Source organism: Platalea leucorodia (genome assembly GCF_965183815.1).
Source record: "Platalea leucorodia genome assembly, chromosome: 1".
NCBI classification, from domain to species: Eukaryota; Metazoa; Chordata; class Aves; order Pelecaniformes; family Threskiornithidae; genus Platalea; species Platalea leucorodia.
In genome coordinates, this window is record NC_138823.1 from 22737059 (window position 1) to 22757760 (window position 20702).

At 41.4% G+C, this 20702-nt stretch overlaps 2 protein-coding genes across 4 annotated transcripts in view; one reads left to right on the top strand and one right to left on the bottom strand.

The window, feature by feature from the left end:
* DCAF13 (DDB1 and CUL4 associated factor 13) overlaps positions 1-3793 on the bottom strand; it is a 25915-nt gene extending 22122 nt beyond the window's left edge. For 2 of the 3 annotated variants that reach the window (XR_014229187.1, XM_082321598.1), the window contains exons 1-3: positions 3638-3793; positions 1470-1669; positions 179-286 (exon numbers count right to left, since the gene is read on the bottom strand). Coding sequence is in view for 2 of the 3 variants with exons in the window: in XM_082321598.1 (XP_082177724.1) it covers positions 179-286; positions 1470-1669; positions 3638-3707 (378 nt within the window). In the remaining variant the exon portion in view is untranslated. Of the gene's footprint in view, positions 1-178; positions 287-1469; positions 1670-2847; positions 3059-3637 lie in introns of those variants that run through there. The other variant, XM_082321599.1, reaches the window with a different exon arrangement.
* SLC25A32 (solute carrier family 25 member 32) lies at positions 3785-20554 on the top strand. Its single transcript, XM_082321894.1, has 7 exons — positions 3785-4107; positions 7263-7413; positions 8509-8594; positions 9706-9866; positions 16314-16427; positions 16992-17137; positions 18789-20554. The coding sequence occupies exons 1-7, from the start codon at positions 3936-3938 to the stop codon at positions 18922-18924; spliced, it is 966 nt and encodes a 321-aa protein (XP_082178020.1). The 5' UTR covers positions 3785-3935; the 3' UTR covers positions 18925-20554.
* Positions 20555-20702: the final 148 nt, after the last annotated feature.

Consider the following 20702-nt stretch of genomic DNA (forward strand, 5'->3'; position numbering starts at 1 on the left):
ACAGCATCAAAAAAAATTTCATCAGAAATAGAATGTCAGGTTGACTGACAAATTCAATAAACGTATTCATACAATATTTAAATATTGTACGGCAGAGAGTAAGTTGCTCACTGGAAAACAGATGGTGAACAGGCACTCTGTACTGCTACACTGTACTAAGGAGACACATTATACTTACAGTAAAGAATGATGTACCACAGAAACGAGCACACATGCCTCGAACAAAGCCTTCATGGGCTTGTATAGTACGAATACACTGTCGTCTGGTCAAGTTCCAAATTTTAACCTGTTAAAAAACAGAAAAGTGTTCTGTTATTTAAGTTTTCTATAGCCCACAACTGCAGTTCATAATTGAAATACAAGATTCAAGTACATGTTGTAACAAAATGGCATAGCTGGCTTGAACACTGGCCAGATTTTATAATGCTAAAACTACTTAATTATTCCATTCTCAGGAAAAAAAAAAAAGTTAGAAGTGCAGCTCTTTCCTTCTTACCCCTCCTGCCCACCCAAGCTGTATACTTACCGCATCTTTGCATTCCCCTATTTTTGAACTAGAATTCTTGCTAAAAGACAGCAGCAGTGATAATTTTAGCAAAAAAATACCCCTCTAAAGAGAAAAGCGCAAGCAAATAGCCTTCAGAACCAACAATGTTTTCAGTCCAGTTGCTGTACTACATTTTATATACATGTCCACCTCTCACAGAGGTTTCGGTTTCAAAGCATTTGGGCCCATTTAAAAAACAAAGAAATGGAGATCAGTTTCTATATTCTTACGTATTTATAGTACCCAGTACTTTACTCACTCTATCAGTGGATAAGAGATCTGGCCAACATTTCATATAAAGTCCTTCCCCTCCTCTCTGAAAAGGTTAATCTCCCTTACACTACTGCATGACATACACACCTTCTATAAAAAGCAGAAAGCAACCAGCTACCCAGAAGACACCTTTAAAATATACAAGTAGCATCAAATGAACAATGTAAGGGTGAGAGAGGACAGAGAAGACAGGAAAGATGGGTAATTTTTTTCTGCAACTGACTCATCTGACTTCACGTAATCTTAATCTGCAGCAGTTTAACTTCTTCAAGGGGAGGAGGGGGGGTCGCATGAGCAGCAAAAAGCAATCACTACGGACTGTAAATATTAACATTCACTGCTCCGCCCTGAGGAACTGAATGTCACACCCTCTGCTCACAGCTGAAAGCTGCTGCCTTTGTGTGCTGGGAGATTACAATCTGCAGTTTAAGAAACACTGCCCCAAACTGGGTAAATTGCACCCTCTGAGAGAAGACAGGGTATCCTGCGGGGGGGGGGGGGGGGGGGGGGGGGGGGGGGGGGGAAGAGAGAGAAAGATAAGCAGGAGGAATTTAAAAAAAAAAAAAAAAAAACCACACAAAAGAGAAAGAAAAAAAGAAAAGAAGGAAGAAAGGTACCTTGTTTGTTGTGGTTTGTAACTGCAGCTTACCTCTCCATCACAAGCTCCAGACAGCACTGTAGACAAACTCTTTGGATGTTTGGCCATGCAATTAACTCCATCTCTGTGGCCATCAAGTGAGCTAAGAAAGGGTTTTGCAAACACACGTTCTAGCTTTGTTGCATTCAGAGCTCTTGTGTACTCTCGTGGAACCTCAAAGGGATGCAATGCAGGGTCATAGTTTCTTGGAACTGCAATAACAGTAACACACACATTAGAAACCCATAGTATGTAGTGTAGTTCAAAGTAAGCAGAATTCAGAAGCTCTTCTCTTTGACTTTCCTGCCACACTAAGATTTTCACCGTTCCTCCTGTTGTGAAATGGGTCTGTGGGATCATTAGTATGCTCACTTAACAAGCTCAAAGTTAATAAAGTCTGAAATAACTCTGAAATTATTTGATGTCCTTTTCAAGGGAGGATATGAATGTACACAACAAACTGGAAGTTGCAGATACCTTACAACTATTATTTAAAAAGAAAACAACAACCACAAAGCAAACAAAAAACCCCAAAAAACAAACCAAATACCCACAATACCAACCTCCTACCACTAAACTCTAACATACACAGAAAGGACACGGCTACATGGACGTGCACAAAGAGAGGCAACCTAGCTTTCTTCATGCTTAGTCAGCTGCAAGCCAGCCCTGGCTCAGAAACAAGACTCATGAGTTTCACTAGCTTGGTCCTCTGCTAACACTCTCTGGTTTCCCAAACAGGAGCATTTATATCCAACGAGCTTCAAGCAAGGATCTCTCTGCATCTGCCTGCATAGATATACCTTACAATAAATTGAGAAAGACAGTGGATATTGGCATTGTGCTTCTGTTTTTTGTCTCTCTCATTCCATTTCATGCAAAAAGGTTGAAAAGTCAGTAGAGCAACTGACAACAGATCACTCATTAAGAATGACACTTAGTTCAGTCTGCTGGTTTCCAAAGACTATTCAATGCATATCAAAACCTCAAAAATCTCTGATGAAATGGAGTTGGGTATCACTCTGTAATATGACAAGCGAATTTGATTTAACAGCTTACACACAAATCCCACTTAGAAAATTAAGATGTATTCAACTACTGTCCCAGTGGGTCACTTCAATAATATTTTTCCATGTTATAAGTACATAACCACAATTACATAACTAGAAAATGTTAGTTATGATGCTACTTTGCACAACATAGACACCTACCTCTAATTCAATCAATCAAATAATAAAGCATATGCAATTTAAAGTAATACAGGTCTACTGTCCTGTTCAAAATAGTTTGATTTAGTGCATTCAAGATGCCCAGAGCTTTACTCCTGCTCTTTCTGACAAAGGGTAGCCATTTTACAAACTTTATTTCTGACACTAGGTAGAAACTATACCTCATTTCTATTGTGTTACAGAGGTGAAGCTGCACGGCCGTATAAGATCAGTTCTGTGGAGGATGAGCAGAACAGAGCATGGAAAGTCACCATCTCATCAACCAGGCTACAACTGCTGCATGTAAAAATGTGTAAGAACTACATGATTTTTGCCAGTTTCGATAAGGGATATGCAAGAAACGGGATGAGATGTACCAGGAAAGAAACAGTAGTGAGCACAAAAAATTCCTAAGAGTAACCTAGGTAACACTAGAAGTACTCTCGGAGTACCAGGACGGTGACGGGCCCTCCCAGCTCCGCACTCCACCTCTCGCGGCCTTTCCAGGCCTCGCTCCGGCACCCCAAATCCCGGTGTCGGCAGCCGCCAGGCCCGGCGGCGGGGCGGCCAGCGTTTCTCTCGGCGGAGGGCTGCCGCACGCACACCGCCGCCCGGCACCGGGCCCCGCGGCGGCGGCACGGGGCAGCAGCCGGCGGGGAAGGCCCCCGCAGCCCCAACAGCTCACGGCACCGCGAGGAGCGGGGCGGGCCGCCCGGGCGCACGCGCACGGCGACCGTTACCGCCTCCTCCGCCGACCGGCCGAGCCCGGCGGCGGGAGCACCGCATCCCGTCAGGGGCTACGCGGATCTCAGCGAGCGGGCTGGCGCCCTCCCCCGGGGCAGCGCGGCAGGGCCGGCGGACGCCTCAGCGCCTTGCCTGCCTGCCTGCCTGCTTGCCTGCCTCCGCCGCGGCAGCTGCCCTCGGCCCTCGCGGCAGGGCCGGGTTCCATTCCCCCCCGGTCGCCCCGCTCACCGCGCTGCAGGTCCAGCTTCGTCTCACGGACGTAGTCGTCGGGGTTGCGGCTCAGCACCTTGACCCGCATCCTCACCTCCCCACACGCCGCCGCTTCCGCGCCGCCGGGCGAGGCGCACTTACACACGCACGCACGCACGCACGCACGTGACCGGATGCGCCCGGCAGGCTGTTCTCGCGCGACGCTGCTCCCCGGGGCGCCAGGGCGGCAGGCAGGCCGCCCGCCGGGGGGAGGGAGGGAGGGGGGCGGAGCACCGCCACGCCCCCTGCCCGCGCGCCGCCGCCGCCGCCGTTGGCGATGAGCGCCCAGGGGCCCGCGTGCGCCGTGAGGGAGCCGGCGGCGGCGCCGCCGCCGGTGCGGTCCCTCCTGCGCCACGTGCAGCTGGAGAACCTGGCGGCGGGGCTGAGCGGCGGCGTCGTCTCCACCCTGGTGCTCCACCCGCTGGACCTGGTCAAGATCCGCTTCGCAGGTGAGGCCCCACCGGCCGCCCGGACACGGGCCGGGCCGGGGGGGCTGCGGGCCCTGCGCCGCAAGGCCGCGGTGCCCCAGGCGGGGGCTGCCCCCGCGGGGCCGGGGCGCCTGCCGAGGCGGTGGGTGCGCCGCGGGGAGAGCCCCCGCCCGGCTGCCCCCAGCGCTTGCCGCGGGGGGCTGCAAAGACAACCCGTGCTTTGTGCTGACACGTACCGATCTCACCGAGCTCGCCGTTTCCAAGCCAGTGACCTCCCGGCTTTTTTCTCAGGGAGAGGGCAGCCAAACGAGCCCGCACGTTTTTCACCAAGCCTGTGTGCGGCTACATGACAGCAGGCGCTGGGCTTGGGATAACAGGCCGTAGGCTGAAAGGGACGGCCTCCGGTTCCCTTCCCCCCTGTCCCGAAGCTTCGTCTTCCTGTCATGCCTAGGGACTGTGAAATGTGCTGTGTGCCGCAGGCTGTTGTCGGGCAGCTTAGAGAGCTGGCCAGGCTTTTCCCTCTCTTTCATGACCACCAGTGTCATAGGACACAGCAAGATTGTCTGTTCTTAACAGGCGGATTGTCCCACGCTGAAGTTCAAAGTACACCTTTATACCAAAGATTTTCAACACTCGAAGCGTTAACAATGGTTTAATAATAATCTTGGTTGTTAACAGTAGTGGTATGGTTTTGCAGAAAACTCTAACTTGTTTGTTTTTACGCAGGGAAACATGTCAGCTTCTCCCTATTGATTTTGCTGTTAATATGAAAAACGTTGCCCTTTTATCATATTCTGTTTTATAGAGGTTGAAACATTTTGCTGTATCTTTGGATTGTTATCTTAAATGGATACATGGGTGTTTAAGATCTCAAAAACAAATAATGAACTATCACAGAGAAGTTTTACAAAATTTAAAGCATTACATTTCCAAACAGACTTTTTGCAAAGCTGGATTTAAACACTTTGTTGCATACCCTAGTGTGTGCACATCCTGGGCTGTATTATGAAGACCGTAGCTAGCAGAAGTGCTCCTTTCTCTCTATTTTGCACTTGTAAGACCACGTCTGAAGTACTGTGTCTAGTTTGGGGCTCACCAGTACAAGGAAGACATTGACATGCTGGTGTGATTCCAGTGGAGGCCACCAGACCGGTGAAGGGGCTGGAGCACGTGACAGGAGGACAGGCTGACAGAACAGGATGGGTTTCGCCTCACGAAGAGAAGGCTGAGGAGAGATATTATTGCAGTCTATGACTATGTGATTGGACGACAACAGAGAAGGTGAAGCCAGACTGTTCTTCGGGGTGAATAATTGTAGGGGAAGAGGGAACAGGCGCAAGCGGGAACATGGAAAATTCCAATTATTTCTTAGGAAAAAGGATTTTTACTGTGAGAGTGATCAAATACTGGAAGAGGTTACCCAGAGAGGCTGTAATCTCTTCAGCCTTGGAAACATTCAGGAACCGAGTGGACTTGTCCCTGTGTAACCTGATTTAATTAGGTCTCTTTTGAGCGGCGGATTGGATTAGGTGACCTCTGGAGGTCACTTACTTTCACATGCTTGTTTGGGTTGAAAATAACAATTCCTGTGTTTTGTCTTCAACCAGGAAGAGCCGATATCAGAAATCAACGTTGTGAAGGTTCTCGGCGGCGTCATTGACAGACAGACTTGCATTCGGGTCTCCAATTTCCCGTGTTGCTTAATGTGTTTGTAAACCTGATCTAATGGCAGCATGGTAAAAAAATTCAGAAAGGTCTTTGGAAAAGGTCTAGCATTGTTCATTCAGGAAGGAGAAAAGAGGCATTTAATTTGTGTTCTAGTTTTGAGTGATTGTCAAGGTGTTGAGGCCTTGTCAAATGTGTTCAGAAAAGGCGTTTTGTCTTTAGTCCTGAAGTCTGTCACAACATACGGTGCTGTACACAGAGTTCAAAGGAGAATGATAATAAATGTGGCACAGAACAGAAAACAGCTGAAATTCATGATTACCAGGATTAATCTTGATGGGGACACAAAAACTACGGTGACTGTAAAACTTTGAGATTAATTTTCAGTAAAAATGCAATCAAGCCTTATGTCTATATTAAAAATGAAAGCTGCTGCTGTGTTGGCATCATAGAGTAATTTAGGTCAGAAGAGAGTTCACCTCCTACTCAGATAAGGTCTGCTTAGATGGATTGCTCAGAGTCTTGTCTGCTAGAGTTTTAAGTAGCTCCAAAGACGCCTCTTCACGCAACTTGTTCCAGTATTTGACCACTCTGATGGAGACAAAGTTCTGGTCAGAATTCCCTCTGTTCCAGCTTGTGTCTGCTACCTCTTGTCATCTCACCATGCACTGTATCACGCGTGTCATCAGTAATCAACTTACTCTCTTGCTGTTATGGTAGGAGCAATAGTAGTTACCACTATCAGTTGTGTGAACGTCTGTGTTCTAAATGAAATCTGTCAAACAAAACTTGCATATTTTTTATCCTTTTAACAGTGATATGTTCTGAATATTTGGGCAACCAGCTGTTTGGTTATTGGGTGGGAGAAGCGTATGCATTTGGTGTTTTCCTGCAAATCCATTCAATGAGAATAGAAGGAGAGCACGGGAATTTTTGATGGAAATAACCTTTCAGTGTTCTGCTAAAAACTGACTTTGGAATCAATAAGACATGACCCGGTCAAAATATTCAGATCTTTGTAGAACATTTTAAAGAGGAAGATTGAATTTAAGAGTTGTTATTTGGGGCTTGTCTAAACTCCTTATAGAAATGTGTTTTCAAAGACCCCACACGTATCACTTGAAATATGATGCAAAATTGCTGGGGCGCTAAAAAGAAGAGACAGAAAACTTCAATTCAAAGCTGCTGCTCACCAAAAATGCACAGCAGTGTATTTATTTAGCCTTGTCAGGTTGATGGGAACTTTCCTTTTGCAGAGCTTAAAAGTTCTTTTTCTTTTTTTTGCTTATTTTTCCTTTTTTTCTTAAAGTTCTTTAACTCTAGACTTATAAAGCTGTAAATCCCAACTCTTGCATACTTTTAAAAGAATATGTTTAAAATGCAGCTGATCACTTAGGTTTCATGTTCATTTGCAACTTGCTTTGGAGGCTGTGTACTTCTGTGGTGGCTTTTACAGAGCTGAACTTCATGCTTCCTGAAAAGTTTTTCAGTATAATTTCTTTCTTTCATAGTAAGCGATGGACTGGAGCTGAGGCCAAAATACAATGGAATTCTCCACTGTATGACCACTGTCTGGAAGCATGAAGGACTACGAGGCTTATATCAAGGGGTAACTCCAAACATGTTGGGAGCAGGGGCTTCCTGGGGACTTTACTTTTTCTTGTAAGTAGAACTGTAAAATGTGTTGTACCCTGTGCAATGCAATGTTCAGATATACACTGCATCTTCTTTTGGCGCGTGTATAAAAATGTGCTAAGTGGCTTATAAACTTGTGATTCTTTTAGTAAGTCCAGGTCTGTTACCCTTTATTATGGTTTGTTGTTTTAGAGTTTAAGCAATTTGAGTCAGAGACCTGGTGCTTTGTCAAGTACAGTGCATTCCCTGGATGCTGTGAAAATACTAAGGAACTTGAGAGATGATGACATCATTCATGAAGAATCCTTTATAAGTGTCAATACATTGTGCTTAAAACCTTACGAAAAATAAAAACCTAAACTGATGTGTTAAGAATTAGAGAACATGATAAAGTTTTCTACTAAAGCTAAATGTTTAACTGATTTTTTAATAATTTTAGTGACAGTTCTTTCATTGTTTTTGTGAGTTGATGAGCTTTGCTTATAAAGCCTGTTTTTTAATACTCAGTCTTTTCTACTTTATTAGCTGTGTAACTGTGACCTGATTTACTGGTGATCCCTATTACTTGAAACACTTTAGGGAATAGTTAGTTGGTATGCCCATGCAAACGTCACTTGTCAGTTGTCTAGACTCTGTTATTGTTGTACTTCAGTCCTCAAGCTTTGCTGTAGGTTCCTGTTGACGGTTCAGCTCCTGTTGACAGTTTCTCAATCCACAAAGACTGGAAACTGAATCAAGAGAAGAAAGCTCAGTGTATTTCTGAGCTAGAAGATAGATACCTGTCCCTGCTGCTCTCAAGAAAAAGGAGGCTATCTAGCTGGTTTCTTTTAGAAGCTAATTCTTGAGATCTGATAGCTGTGTCAAGATGCAGTCCCATTGATACTGACAGTAATGCTTTATCAATTTAAATTTGTATTACCATAGTTCACTTTAAAGAGCTAACTTCTCAGAGATCAATTAATCAGCTAAACAAAGATAGTTTGCTTAGATATCTGTTTTCAAAGGCTGTGTACTACCTAATGTTTTCCGTGATCTTAAGTGAGGTGTTTTGTTGTTTTGGGTTTTTTTTTAGTGATGTAGATTTGTTTTCACCGTTGCCAAAATACATTTTACATTTTCCAGTTACAATGCCATCAAAGCTTACAAGAAGGAAGGGAAGCTGGAAAGTCTCAGTGCAACCGAACACCTAGTGTCAGCTGCAGAGGCTGGTGAGTTTAAATGCAAAGATGATTAATGTTTGCTGCTAGCTTCTCCATATGTTGCTCCCTGCCTTTGTGTGTCAGTGCTGCTTTTTCTTACAGGTGGCAAGTGTAAGTGTTCAGGTCCAAATGCAATCATTTATTGTCTGTAAATAAATTAATGATGTCTAAGATGAATAGATGGATCACTGTGGTCTTTCAGTGTTGCTCAGAAATAGCAGTTGTCAAAATACCTTTTGACCTTGTTTTCATTGTGTATAAGCATTTTCCATATTTAGTACTATACTGAGTCCCAAAATATAACTGTATAAATCTGCTGATATCAGCTTGTTAACTCATTAAATGTTTAACACTTAGGCCTGGAAAAGAGAAGGCCTATTGAAGTTAATAGAATAAGCGAATTCGTCATTGGTCTTTGAAAATCTTTATCTATGGTCCAAGTTTTCTTAGAAACTAAGGATCTGAAAAATACAACTCTATCAGCAAGACTGTTAATATGTAGTTTCTAACATATGTTCTTGTACATGCTTCTGTGTTGTATTTAATCTAGGCAATTGAGAAGACTTTTTATTAGGATGTTGGAGCATTCATTTAATGTTGAAATAGAAGGCATATTGTTTGATGTGAAAAATAGTAATGGGTTATTTTACAACTGTATTTTCAATAATCTGTAAAGCTATAACAGGTTGCTTCTATTAACCTGTCAATATGATTAAACAAATTTCTCATGACTGAGGTGTCCATTAAATTTTGAACAATTGTATACCCAAAGAATGACTCAGACAATCAGGAGTACATTGAGAAATTACTTATGTTTCCTATCTACTACAGATTACACTGTGGAAAGGTGAGGCAAAAAAGGGGATGTACTAGGAATGTGCAAAAAGCCATATGCTCTACAGAGGTACCCCCAGCAGGAGTAGGCTGGACTTGATTGTGAGCTTTGAAGGCAGCGAGAGGGAACAATGGTGGGCATAAACTTTGCCTGTTCTAAGTAATATGAATACTCTTGTAGGATAAGTAGTTTTGTCATTGTAGAAGCCTGTGTTACACTGGACTGAACAAACTGGGACAAGCTTTGGACTTGGCATAACAATGTCTAACTTCCATCTGTTCTCAGGAGCCATGACTCTCTGTATTACAAACCCAATATGGGTAACGAAGACACGACTTGTGCTACAATATAACGCTGGTGTTGATCCATCAAAGCGGCAGTATAGAGGAATGTTTGATGCTCTTATAAAGATATACAAGATGGAGGGCATACGTGGCTTATATAAGGTAATAAAATTTAAGAAAAATTCCAAGATTGGTTGGCACCACTCAGCAGCATGGTGAGACTTGTAAATACTTGTCTAAAAAAAAAGGCAAGTCATTTTTTGTATTAGCTCGCTCACTTTTATTCTGTGAGTCTTCTTTCCCACTAAAGAACTGCAGTGAAAAGGCTTAATCAGAAGAAAAGCTATTACGCTGTTGAAATATAGGAAATCACTGAAGAATAGAGTGTAAGCTTTATGGCTAAGCCATCTTCTATTGGGTGAGAGTAAACTACAAACTGCTTTTTAATTTTTTGGAGTCTTCCTATAATTAGAATTTGGATAAGGAGGCCAGCAATAGCATAATCTATCTTGCTGGTCGTGCTTTCTTCCATTTCATCCCTTATCTCTCTCTTTTTGACATCTTGTGGAACATAACATATGACTAAAGTAGTTGCTAATTTTTTCTTCCACAATGGATGGTTTCACAACTGCTCATTTGCCCTCTAGTTATTGAGGTCTGTAATCTGTCATCTCTAGATCCATAAAATTTGCAGACTTCTAAATACGGTCTGCGTATGTGTGGGTTTTTTATTCCCTTTAATTTAGGGAAACAGATGGCAACTGGATTTGGACTTTTTGCCGCCTCCTTCCTTCAGGCCATGACATCAAGATGCATTCATCAGTGCCTGGAAGGTGTGAAGAAACCTATTTCAGTTCAGTCTGGCTCTTCTCCTGCAAGTAATGCTATAGAACAAGAACGCTATCTCTTAGGAATTGTCCTGATTACTGAACATTAACTTCTTTTTATTTGCAATGAAAAATACAATCCTTCCTATGCTGAAAGACTAGTATGCCACATACTGAAGAATGCTGAATCCTGACACCAGGAACAAGGCTTGTTCCTAAATTGAAATTGTCAGGATTTCTGATTTGCCTGCCTGAATGTCTGCTCTGTTCCAGGTAGATAAGTCCTAATTTCTTGCATCTGTTAGGGTTTAAGATGTCCTTCGATTGAGTTACTTTTCAGATTATTTGTGCATGTAGCGTGTGTTGCCTTGGGCACTAGACACTTCTTTGTAGTGTTAATCTGCAAGTGGGGAACTAAACCAGTTACTTCTTTTGAAAGAGCAAATTACTTGCTTAAATCTGCAAAGAAGGTGACCTAGATAGGTCCTGAGTGACCTACATAACTCTGCACACTGATCAACTTTCTTTTGATGTCAGGATTCTCTCAGCCTTGTTTGTATGGGGGAAAAGGCACCTTTTCAGGTGACTCTTTGACTTGTCCATGCTTCAGCCTTCCTCCATTTTCTGTGTTTTGGGGGAGTTTTCATTTTTTCTCTTTCTTGCTTTATTTGAAATTTGACGGCTGAAGTTTTGTTAATTGCCCTGAGTTGCAGGAGCTGTAGTGCACACGAATGTCTTCTTTTTCCTCATAATCTTAATTTCAGATAGAGTTCCTTATAGCAAATAAGAGGATCTCGGAGAATACCACCACAAGTTGGAAATAAAATCTGGAAGTAGTTTCTTTCTGATTAATTTGAGATTAGTCTTCTAAAGAGTGGTATTTCTGTCCAAGCAATTCCATACCTTGCTCACTGTTGCACAAGATGCTGTTACTGGTCTGAGCAATTCCTTTCAGTCCTTTGGGGCACAAGACTAGTAATGTCAGGATGTATTGATCTTTCTAGCAGGGATCAAAGCTGTCTTTATTAGCTCTGTTGGGTATTGTTCATTCATTGAACTATAGTTCATCTGAAGCTGGGTTCCTCAATAACTTGTTCTTCTTGAACTTGGCCTGGTTTTGAAAAGACAGGAGCCTTTCCTTCACTGATTACCCCAATAATCATCTAGTCAATTATCTTCCCCACCCTCCATCCGTTAGGCTTTGTGCTTTGGCCTCCGTCCCCGAGATGACTGGGGACAGAGGTGCTCTGCTGCACACCAGGCTGAGGAAAAAAACAGCTTGGGATTATGTAATTTGAATATGCCTATAGATCTGTTGGAGATCTGAGCTCTAAAAATTGCTTTGTCATGAAGTTGAATGTCATGCAACCATCTCCACGTTAAGAGTGCTGTATCGTTCTTTCCAAGCGTAAGGCAGGAGAGACCAAACATTGTAACATAATCGTAAGATTGTAGGAGTTGGCACTTTCAGAAAAACATAAAATATCTCTGAGCTCTTGGGAAACTTAGATGTCTAGTCTAGAGTGACTGACTATTAAAACATCAATCAAGAATGCAACTCACGTTCTTCCTGGCCTCCATGCTTCTGTATTTGTATTTTCAGTTTCGTTCTCTTTCAGCGATGATGTAGAAGCAGCAATTAGAAATAGAGCAATGCTTAACAGACAACAGTAAAATAAACAGGAAGTGCAGAAAATGTACGGAAATTAAAGGAAAATACAGAGTCATCATGACTGAGAAGAATAATGCAGTATGCTAACAACGACAACAAAGAAATCCTAGCAGTAATGTGTGCTCGTTAATGTCTAAGGCACATAACTTGCTCTATTGTGCTATGCTTTTGCTTATGCTATTTTTCCTCTTCTTGCAAATGTGAAGCTTGTAAGCTAAGTGACTTTCTCTGTCTTTATACTTGTATATAGCAAAATCCACTGAGATTTGGCCATCATGATTTTAACTTTAGTCCCAGGTTCTACAGAGAGACAGAAGCATAAATAACTTTCACATAAAAGATGGTATCGTTTTTCACCGTGAAGGAATCAAGATGCATAGGGAGATAATGGCATACTTCCAGTGTCTTTCTGCACAAGTTGTCAGAGCAGGGCACTCTGATACTACTGGTCTTTGGCACACTGAGAACCCAAATGAAGACAACACTAAGCAGGTTACAAGGAGAATCTGCTGCATTCTTTTGAAACATATAGCAGAGGCTGCTCTGGCATGAGTGCTCTCAAACACTTCAGGCAGCAATGTGAGTACCACATCACCAAATGAGCCCTGTTCCTTACTTTACTTCCACTATACACATTTGCCTATGTTCCTTTTCATTGTGATGGGTGACCTTTGAAACACTAACCAACAGGACATTTTTCTCTTGTCCTGGATCTTTGTCGCTTACAGCTGTTTAAGCCAACTTTAAAATACAATTTTTCTCCCACTGTCTACTGTTCAGAATTATATGCTTTACCATTTAAATTTCTAATGATATATTTAATTCTGTCTGTTGTTCTAATCCTCCAAAAGAGAATTCAAACAGGACTTCTTTGAGCAACCATTGATCCTGTAAAGCCCTCATGGCAAAAATCTTCTAAAGATATGTTTTGCATATTAAAGTAAAAAAAAACAAGAAGTGCATAAAGTGAAATTATTTTAAAATTTATCTTCACAGTCATATTATAGATGAAAAATAAATATCAAATTCTATCAAATTCTGTGGCAAGAAAGATTTTTGTCTAAAATTGTAAGAATAAGAAAATAGAGTAGGAATATCTTTCAAAAACTTCCTCAGCCAAGATATTTCATTACTGTGAAGAAATCAGTTTTGCTTTGAAACATTTTTCCATAAGAACACATTGTTTTGTATGATCAATAGAAGCCTGGGCCAGCTCTTATTTTACTGAGGCACATTGGCCAACAGTTGCATTTTTTAATATTGGCCCAACATTAAAAGTCCTTCAGTCTTTGGAAGCTTTCCCCATTAGCACAAGACTTAGAGCGTGCTGGTACTCATTTAGCAAGTGTCATCAGCAGATGCTTTAGGACTCTTGGGTGCAAGTTATCCAAACCTGCTGGCTTAAATTTAAGAGTTTAGCAGTCTTAAATTTTGTTTAATATTCTTCTTTTGTTGGTGGGGAAAATATTACCTCATTCTCCTATGATATAAATACATCATTCTAATTCTTTCCAAGTAGAGAGCAATTACTTCCTCTGTCTTTTAACAGTTTTACTGTCTAATCATGGGCAAACGTTTGTGAAGATTTTCCCTGCTATCACACTACATAAATTTCATATTGTTCCTTGTTCTGTTGACCTAGATAATTTTTTCTTTGATATTTTCGATAGTTTTGTTTTTCTCTGTTCCTCCTCTTCTGTTTTATATTACTGGTTAATTTTCTTTTCTGATCCAGGATTTCTGAAAACTGAAGTTGTCCTTTTCCCTCTGTTGTGGCCCTTTGGCTTCAAACTTCACAAAATTCTATGATTATGCTCACAGTTGACAAAATATAGGTGTTTGGTTTAATTCCACTTGTTTTCATTTAGGGAAGTGTTTTTTCTGGTTCTTTAGCTAGCCCTTAATGCCATTTGTCAGTTCATGATGATTAATTCACGACCATTATTTTCTACTGTGAGAAGAAATTAATCCTCATTTATCAAAGAGATCCTAAAAATCACTTGCTGAATGGCTGTAATATTGTAAACTTAAGAAGTCTATAGCATGCAGAGAGAGCGCTAATCTCTGAAGTGGTAGAAGCTCTGTGCAATTCTTATGCCTGCTGTTGTTTTAGGTTTTTTTTTCTGCAAGTTAGGAGTTTATGAAATAATTTATCATTTTGTCCTGTTATGCTATTCCAGTGGACTCCTACCAGGATCCATTCTCTTTTTCTTCTGCTTCTCTGGCCTCTTAGTAGTATATTGATGAGTCTTTATTCAACATTCTGGGCTTCTGATTTAGTCTGATACAGAGTTTTGTGTCTGGACACATCTTTTAATTGCTCTGTCTTACCTGAATGGATCATGGGAAATAAGATGAAACTGTTCAATACCAGTATTTTGGGGAAAACTTTGGTTCTTTTGAGTCCTTTTACCCACATTTTGATCACTTACTCCATTATAATTGTCCCTTTGCAACAGTTCTAAGCAAGCTTTTGGCTCCCTTAAGCCATTTCTGGCCAAGATGATTAATTCCCCGTTTATTTGTATCTTGCCAGTGTAAGTGACCAACCCTTCAAAAAGGGAATTAGTGCTTCTGAGAACCCATGCAGCTGTCAGCTCATTTTCAACTGAGCTAGTCCTGCTCCTAAAGGATCTCCTGCCTTCTCTTTCTTGTAGAAACACATCAGAAAATACCTGTTTTCCCCCTTCATTTCAACTTTTTTGAAAGAAAAGTTTTCTGTATATTATTTTCATATTATACTCTTACTGTCTATTACTGCCTCTTACAAATGGGGAAAATTTCCCAGGCTGCTTTGTTACACCTTTGGTCACCTCTGCTGGGCTGCCTAGGGATATGCTCTGAGCAGGGCGAGGAATGCACTCAAACTGATCTGACTCTTAGATTTAGTTCTTTGATGTAAATCATCCATAAGTCCTTGTATGAGTTAGCTTTCCATCTGTGCCCTTCAACTTTCCACTGTGCGAGAGAGAGAGAGAGTGTGAGAGTGTGTGTGTGTGTGTGTGAGTGAGTGAGTGAGTGAGTCATTGAGGAGCTGCAGCGTGTCCAAAGAAGGGCAACGGAGCTGGTGAAGAGTCCAGAGGACAAGTCCTGTGAGGAGCGGCTGAGGGAGCTGGGGTTGTTTAGCCTGGAGAAGAGGAGACTGAGGGGAGACCTTATCGCTCTCTACAATTACCTGAAAGGAGGCTGTAGCGAGATGGGGGTCGGTCTCTTCTCCCTGGTAACAAGCGATAGGACAAGAGGAAATGGCCTCAACTTGTGGCAGGGGAGGTTTAGGTTGGATATTAGGAAAAACTTCTTCACCAAAAGGGTAGTCAGGCACTGGAACAGGCTGCCCAGGGCAGTGGTTGAGTCCCCATCCCTGGATGTATTTAAAAGACAGGTAGATGTGGTGCTCGAGGACATGGTTTAGTGGTGGATTTGGCAGTGCTAGGTTAACAGTTGGACTCAATGATCTTAAGGGTCTTTTCCAACCTAAATGATTCTATGATTCTATATATACACATGCATTTTTTACATGGAAATGTATACATATCATAGATACACATTTATATATACACACACACATGCACACACATACATATCTATCTCCAGGACTTGATCACAAGGATTTTTTAGTGCCTCTACTCATGATGGCCCTCCTCACTGAGATGCCAGCTTCTGTCATTGCCTTACCAGTCTCAAGTGGGAACTAAAGAAAGAGCTTAGTGTCAGTGCCTGGAAAGAGGCAGGCACTGAGCAGCACATTTGCAAGACTGCAGCTTGATTTGTATTCTTACAATCCTGGTCCATGTTACCAGCTTTTTAAGACCTGTGCTTGTGCTCTGTGAGGTGGAGTCCCTAGGCCACTTGTTTCATCTTGCTCACTCATTAGGTGTCTTTAGCCTGTATGTCATTTGGAGAAGAGTAATATTTATTACACTTTTGTGTGATGCTTGCCGTTAAGAATACCAACCCAGAACTGGCTTTGAGTCATACTGCACAGTGACAGTTGTGCAGTTGCAATTTGTAAAGTAATGAAGTGCATATGTATGTGTATAAGCTGAGCTCTGTCAAGTTGTGTAGTTTTTGTGCATTGCTGTTTAACCTTGTTTTATTCCTTTTTTTTAGGGATTTGTGCCTGGTCTGTTTGGAACTTCACATGGAGCCCTTCAGTTCATGGCATATGAGGATTTGAAACTGAGATACAACAAATATAGAAACAGAGTATCAGATACAAAATTGGTACGATTCTTGAGAATAAAAATGTGTTGTGGCATGTGAATAAGTGGAACTTTATTCCATTTGTCTAGGTCGTAGAACAGCCAAATGTACAAAATATTGATACATTAATTGGAATGTAGAATATATAGAAGCAAATAATACTTTTTCACTTTTTAGGAACAAGCAACTGGTTAGCGCTGTTTTCCTGTAGGGAAACCAACTTCTTAGTTCGGCAACTGTTTTGAATTTTAGAGAGAGGAATGTTTTTTGTCATACTTTGTGGAACCATAGGTGGTGGTCTCAAACACATGGAAAACTGGTCAGGTGCAAGTTGGGCAAAGGTAGTCACTTTTGCAAGAAGTGTTTCACTTGATAGGAATAAGAGGGCACAACACACGTTTTACAATGAATTACTTGTAGCACTGTGTATAGTAAACATCGCCTTTTTTTTTGAATGTGTGTATTATAAGGAGGAAAAATGTAGAGTATTGTTTAGTTCAGCATTTAAAAATCAAATAAGATTTTGGGAAATTGGCTAATCTAAACCATACTTAAGGCAAGCCTGGTAATTTTTGTTGCTTTTAGAACACTGTGGAATACATAATGATGGCAGCTGCATCCAAAATATTCGCTGTGACAGCAACATATCCCTATCAAGTTGTGCGAGCTCGTCTTCAAGATCAGCATAATACGTATTCTGGTGTGTTTGATGTGATCCGCAGGACATGGAGGTAGGCATGCAGAATTAAAAACTTACATCTTGGAAAGTGAGTCTTACAGAATCAGAACTTTTTTTACTGGCTTCCATGGTGACTTGCAGAACCAGCGCAGCTCAGTGCAAACAAACTGTTAGCTGTACAAAGTCATTTTGTGCAAGGTGCCACTAATAGCAATAATCTAAGGACAAAGGAGGAGATAGGAGAGGGTCAATGCTAGCCTGCAGGCTTGTGTTGTTTATTCTCCCTTCCTTCTCTCTTCCCCAGCAAATTTCACTTACAGGTTAAAAAATAACATTGAGTTAGCTGTTTTGAGGCTCTTAAACAATGAAGTCTCACTTGAACTGCTTTAGATTACCACATATGACAGGAGTGTTGTGCTGCTGAGAGTTGTGGCCGGTCTGAATTCCTGGCAGGAGGAAGTGAGCTAGCCAGAGCTGTTTCTACTGATGTCCCTGGGTTACCCTGGGGCCTGACTGCATTTGTAGTCTCAGCTTCCCATAGGACCTTTAGAGAACTGTTACCTCACACCTATGCGTATCTTCTCACAAACCCTCTTAGCTCTACAGGGCATGTGAGAGTTTTCCCACAGAACTCTGTGGTTACTAAGGTTGGTCACCTTTGCAGTATGCAACCAATATTACTCTTGCTTTGGACAATGTTTCTGGGTTGCAGCGTATTGCTAGAGAGATGTGAATGGAGTCCGCTAACTCCTGGGGTATTTAGAGGTGCCACCTGAGTGAGTGAATGAGGCTGTGTTGTTACCCCTGGCTCAGAGGCAGTGCAACCATTTTGACTGAAGCCAATTCAAAGCAAAAATAGCTCTGATGTCTCAGCACTGTGCCCTTTAGTGCTGCAGTCCATAGGAAGGCTTATTAGTTCTGATAAAGTGTGAATGTATATGGCCATTCTGGGGCCACTACTGTACTCAACAAGTGCAACCTAGAGCCCTAGGGAGGGTAGCGTAAACCACACCCAAGCACTTTCCAGGACCCGTGTTAACTGTACTCCTTGCTCCAGGTGTCCTAGGCCTCTGTGAAGCTGGAAAACAGGGAGCTGAGATTAAAAGTCTTTGAAACTTTTTAACAGCCCTAACGTGAATACTCTGATTCAAATTGGGAGAAGTTAGATTCTCATTCATTGGCTAGTGGAACCAAAATTCTGGAGGAGGTGCTTTAATTCTGTGAAAATAAATGCTGACTTTCCCTAGTTGTGTTGACCCTCAGCTCACTTGCTGTTACATGACCCAAAACCACCAAGCCTTTCAGCCCTGCTGGCTTCGGTGAGATTAAATATGTAAATGATTTTTGGAAGAGGCTGCAGAAATTTTAAGTTATTTTAACCAGTTCTTGTGGCATGAAGAAAGATAGTTAATTGCCTCCTACTTAGACAATACAAAAAAAAAAAAAACCACACCCAAACCCTAGGCTAAATAACTGACCTACAGAATGCTATTGTATGTTCAGAAGAGAAAATGGTGGGTTAAGATTTGATGTATTATGGCTCTTTAAACACTGTAGTAAGAAATTATTCTAAAATTGTTATTCCTAACCTGAAGTACCTCTCTCAGTGAGAGCATGAGAAGAACAATGCTAGGCTTTGTTTTATGTGTGATTTCTATCAAAAGACATTAATTAAAACTAAATGTTTTTCTGTGTCTTTAAAGGAAAGAAGGAATTCATGGATTTTACAAAGGAATTGTCCCCAATGTGATCAGAGTGACTCCTGCCTGCTGTATTACCTTTGTCGTTTATGAAAATGTGTCTGGTTTTTTACTTGGTTTTAGAAAAGAAAATAATTAAAGATACGAGCTTGTGTTCATAAGGAATCTATCCTTTATTTTTTATATTTATGATCTGGGAGAGATTTAGTTCAGCAGTGGTTTTTGACACTGTGACTTGATCTAGCATTTTGAGGAAAGAACCTGGAGATAGTAAAACCCTGCCAACATCTCTTCTGCTGAATGTTCCCGTGTTGCTGCCTTCCTCTGAATCAGCCGTGTCTGCTTGAAACAGATGTCTCCGCAACTGTGAAATAACAGCACTGTGACTGGGTGAAGGCAGCTGTGCAGCAGTTCAGTTCATCCTGGCCTGCCTGGAATAACAGACTAATCTGTTTTGACAAGTCTCAAGGTAACAGTTGGTCAGATTCCACTCCTACAGAAGTGGAAAACTTCATAAAAAAGCAACTCTGGGGTCTGTCAAAACTTTCTTAAATCTTTATCTGAGCCTCATGAAGAAAGTATGTATGTAGTTGTTCACAGCAATGTCTTCTCAATCCACCTCTGTGTTATTTGTCAGATTTTAGGATATGAAATGCTCCAAATTCCATTGCTCATCCAACACAAAAATGCTGCCTCAGTGGGGTGCAGTTTGGAAACTCAAATTGTTTTTTAAAGCAGCTGTCCATTCTTGGGTTTGAATAATTGCCAATCTGATGAAACCCAGTTCTTGTCTCATACCAGGACAGACTTGCATTGTGGTTTTTGGCTTGCTTTTAGCACCAGACCAAAGTGTATGTTGTGTGCATCGCTGGCCACTTAATTCATTTTCTCTCTCTTTCCTGCCTGCCCCCTCTCTCTCTGTCTCTCCGTCTCTCTCTGAGTGAGATTCCGTCTCCATTACTGATACATCTGACCAAATATTACTAAGTGAATGCATATTTGAAAGTAGGCTTACATTTTAAAAATTAGGGTTTTTTTCTAGTAATCCCATAGTGATGCAGTTTTCAAACCACTGTAATAACAAATATGACCATGCTTAATTTCAATAATACTCTCTGGGGAAAAAAAATCCCTTAGTAGTCTAAAAAATATTGTGCACAGGACTTGCTTTAAAAAAAAAAAAAAAAAGTTCCATTAATGTCTTCTTATTTGGTCCAAGAAAAGGACTGTAAGAATGTATTGATTGCTAACTTTGTGATAAACTAAATTACAGTGCAACTCAGTAAATTTGTATAATAATGCTGTTTATTTGCATGCCAATAATTGCTGTCAAGGAGATGTACTTTTTGGAGGTCTGGGTTTGTTATATTTTTTTAGTTCTTCTTTAAGGAAATACATTACTGGCCATAACATCTGCCTTCTGCTGTTAGTAAGAAGTTAAAAAGTATCTAGAAAGTATTACTTAACTAAGGAGGAAATAAGTTGGCAAAGATTATTCAACAAGTAGGGGGAAATAATCAGTTTTGTAAGGAGCACAGAATACTATCCAGCAAAACACCTGAATGATCACTTAGAGAAGTTTCCTGTTTAACAGAAGACTAACCTAAAGCAGAAACAAGGCTTTTTTATAAAAATTTAACAGATTAGGGAATTGGTTTCAATTTTAAGTTAAAATCCGGAAGACTATGGAAACTGCTTAGTATTTTGAATCTTAATTCAGCAATCCACGTGCTTGTTTCTGTTGATACTATTGCCGCATGCCACATTTTGTGTATGCTTAACTTTATTAACAATTTACACCTTCTCCTCCGCGATCCCATCCCCTCTACTCATACAGTTGATAACCTCATCCGAAAAGGGTGTTAGGCCATTATGGCTGGCTTTGGTTTTTATTATGAAAGTTTCCACGTTATTATG

What these genes read in the sequence shown, in the direction of transcription:
- SLC25A32 (XM_082321894.1), top strand. Translation starts at nt 3,936, where the DNA reads ATGAGCGCCCAGGGGCCCGCGTGCGCCGTGAGGGAGCCGGCGGCGGCG. An exon ending in TGGGGACTTTACTTTTTCTT is followed by an intron (nt 7,414 to 8,508) that starts GTAAGTAGAACT and finishes TACATTTTCCAG; the next exon opens with TTACAATGCCATCAAAGCTT. An exon ending in GAGTATCAGATACAAAATTG is followed by an intron (nt 16,428 to 16,991) that starts GTACGATTCTTG and finishes TGTTGCTTTTAG; the next exon opens with AACACTGTGGAATACATAAT.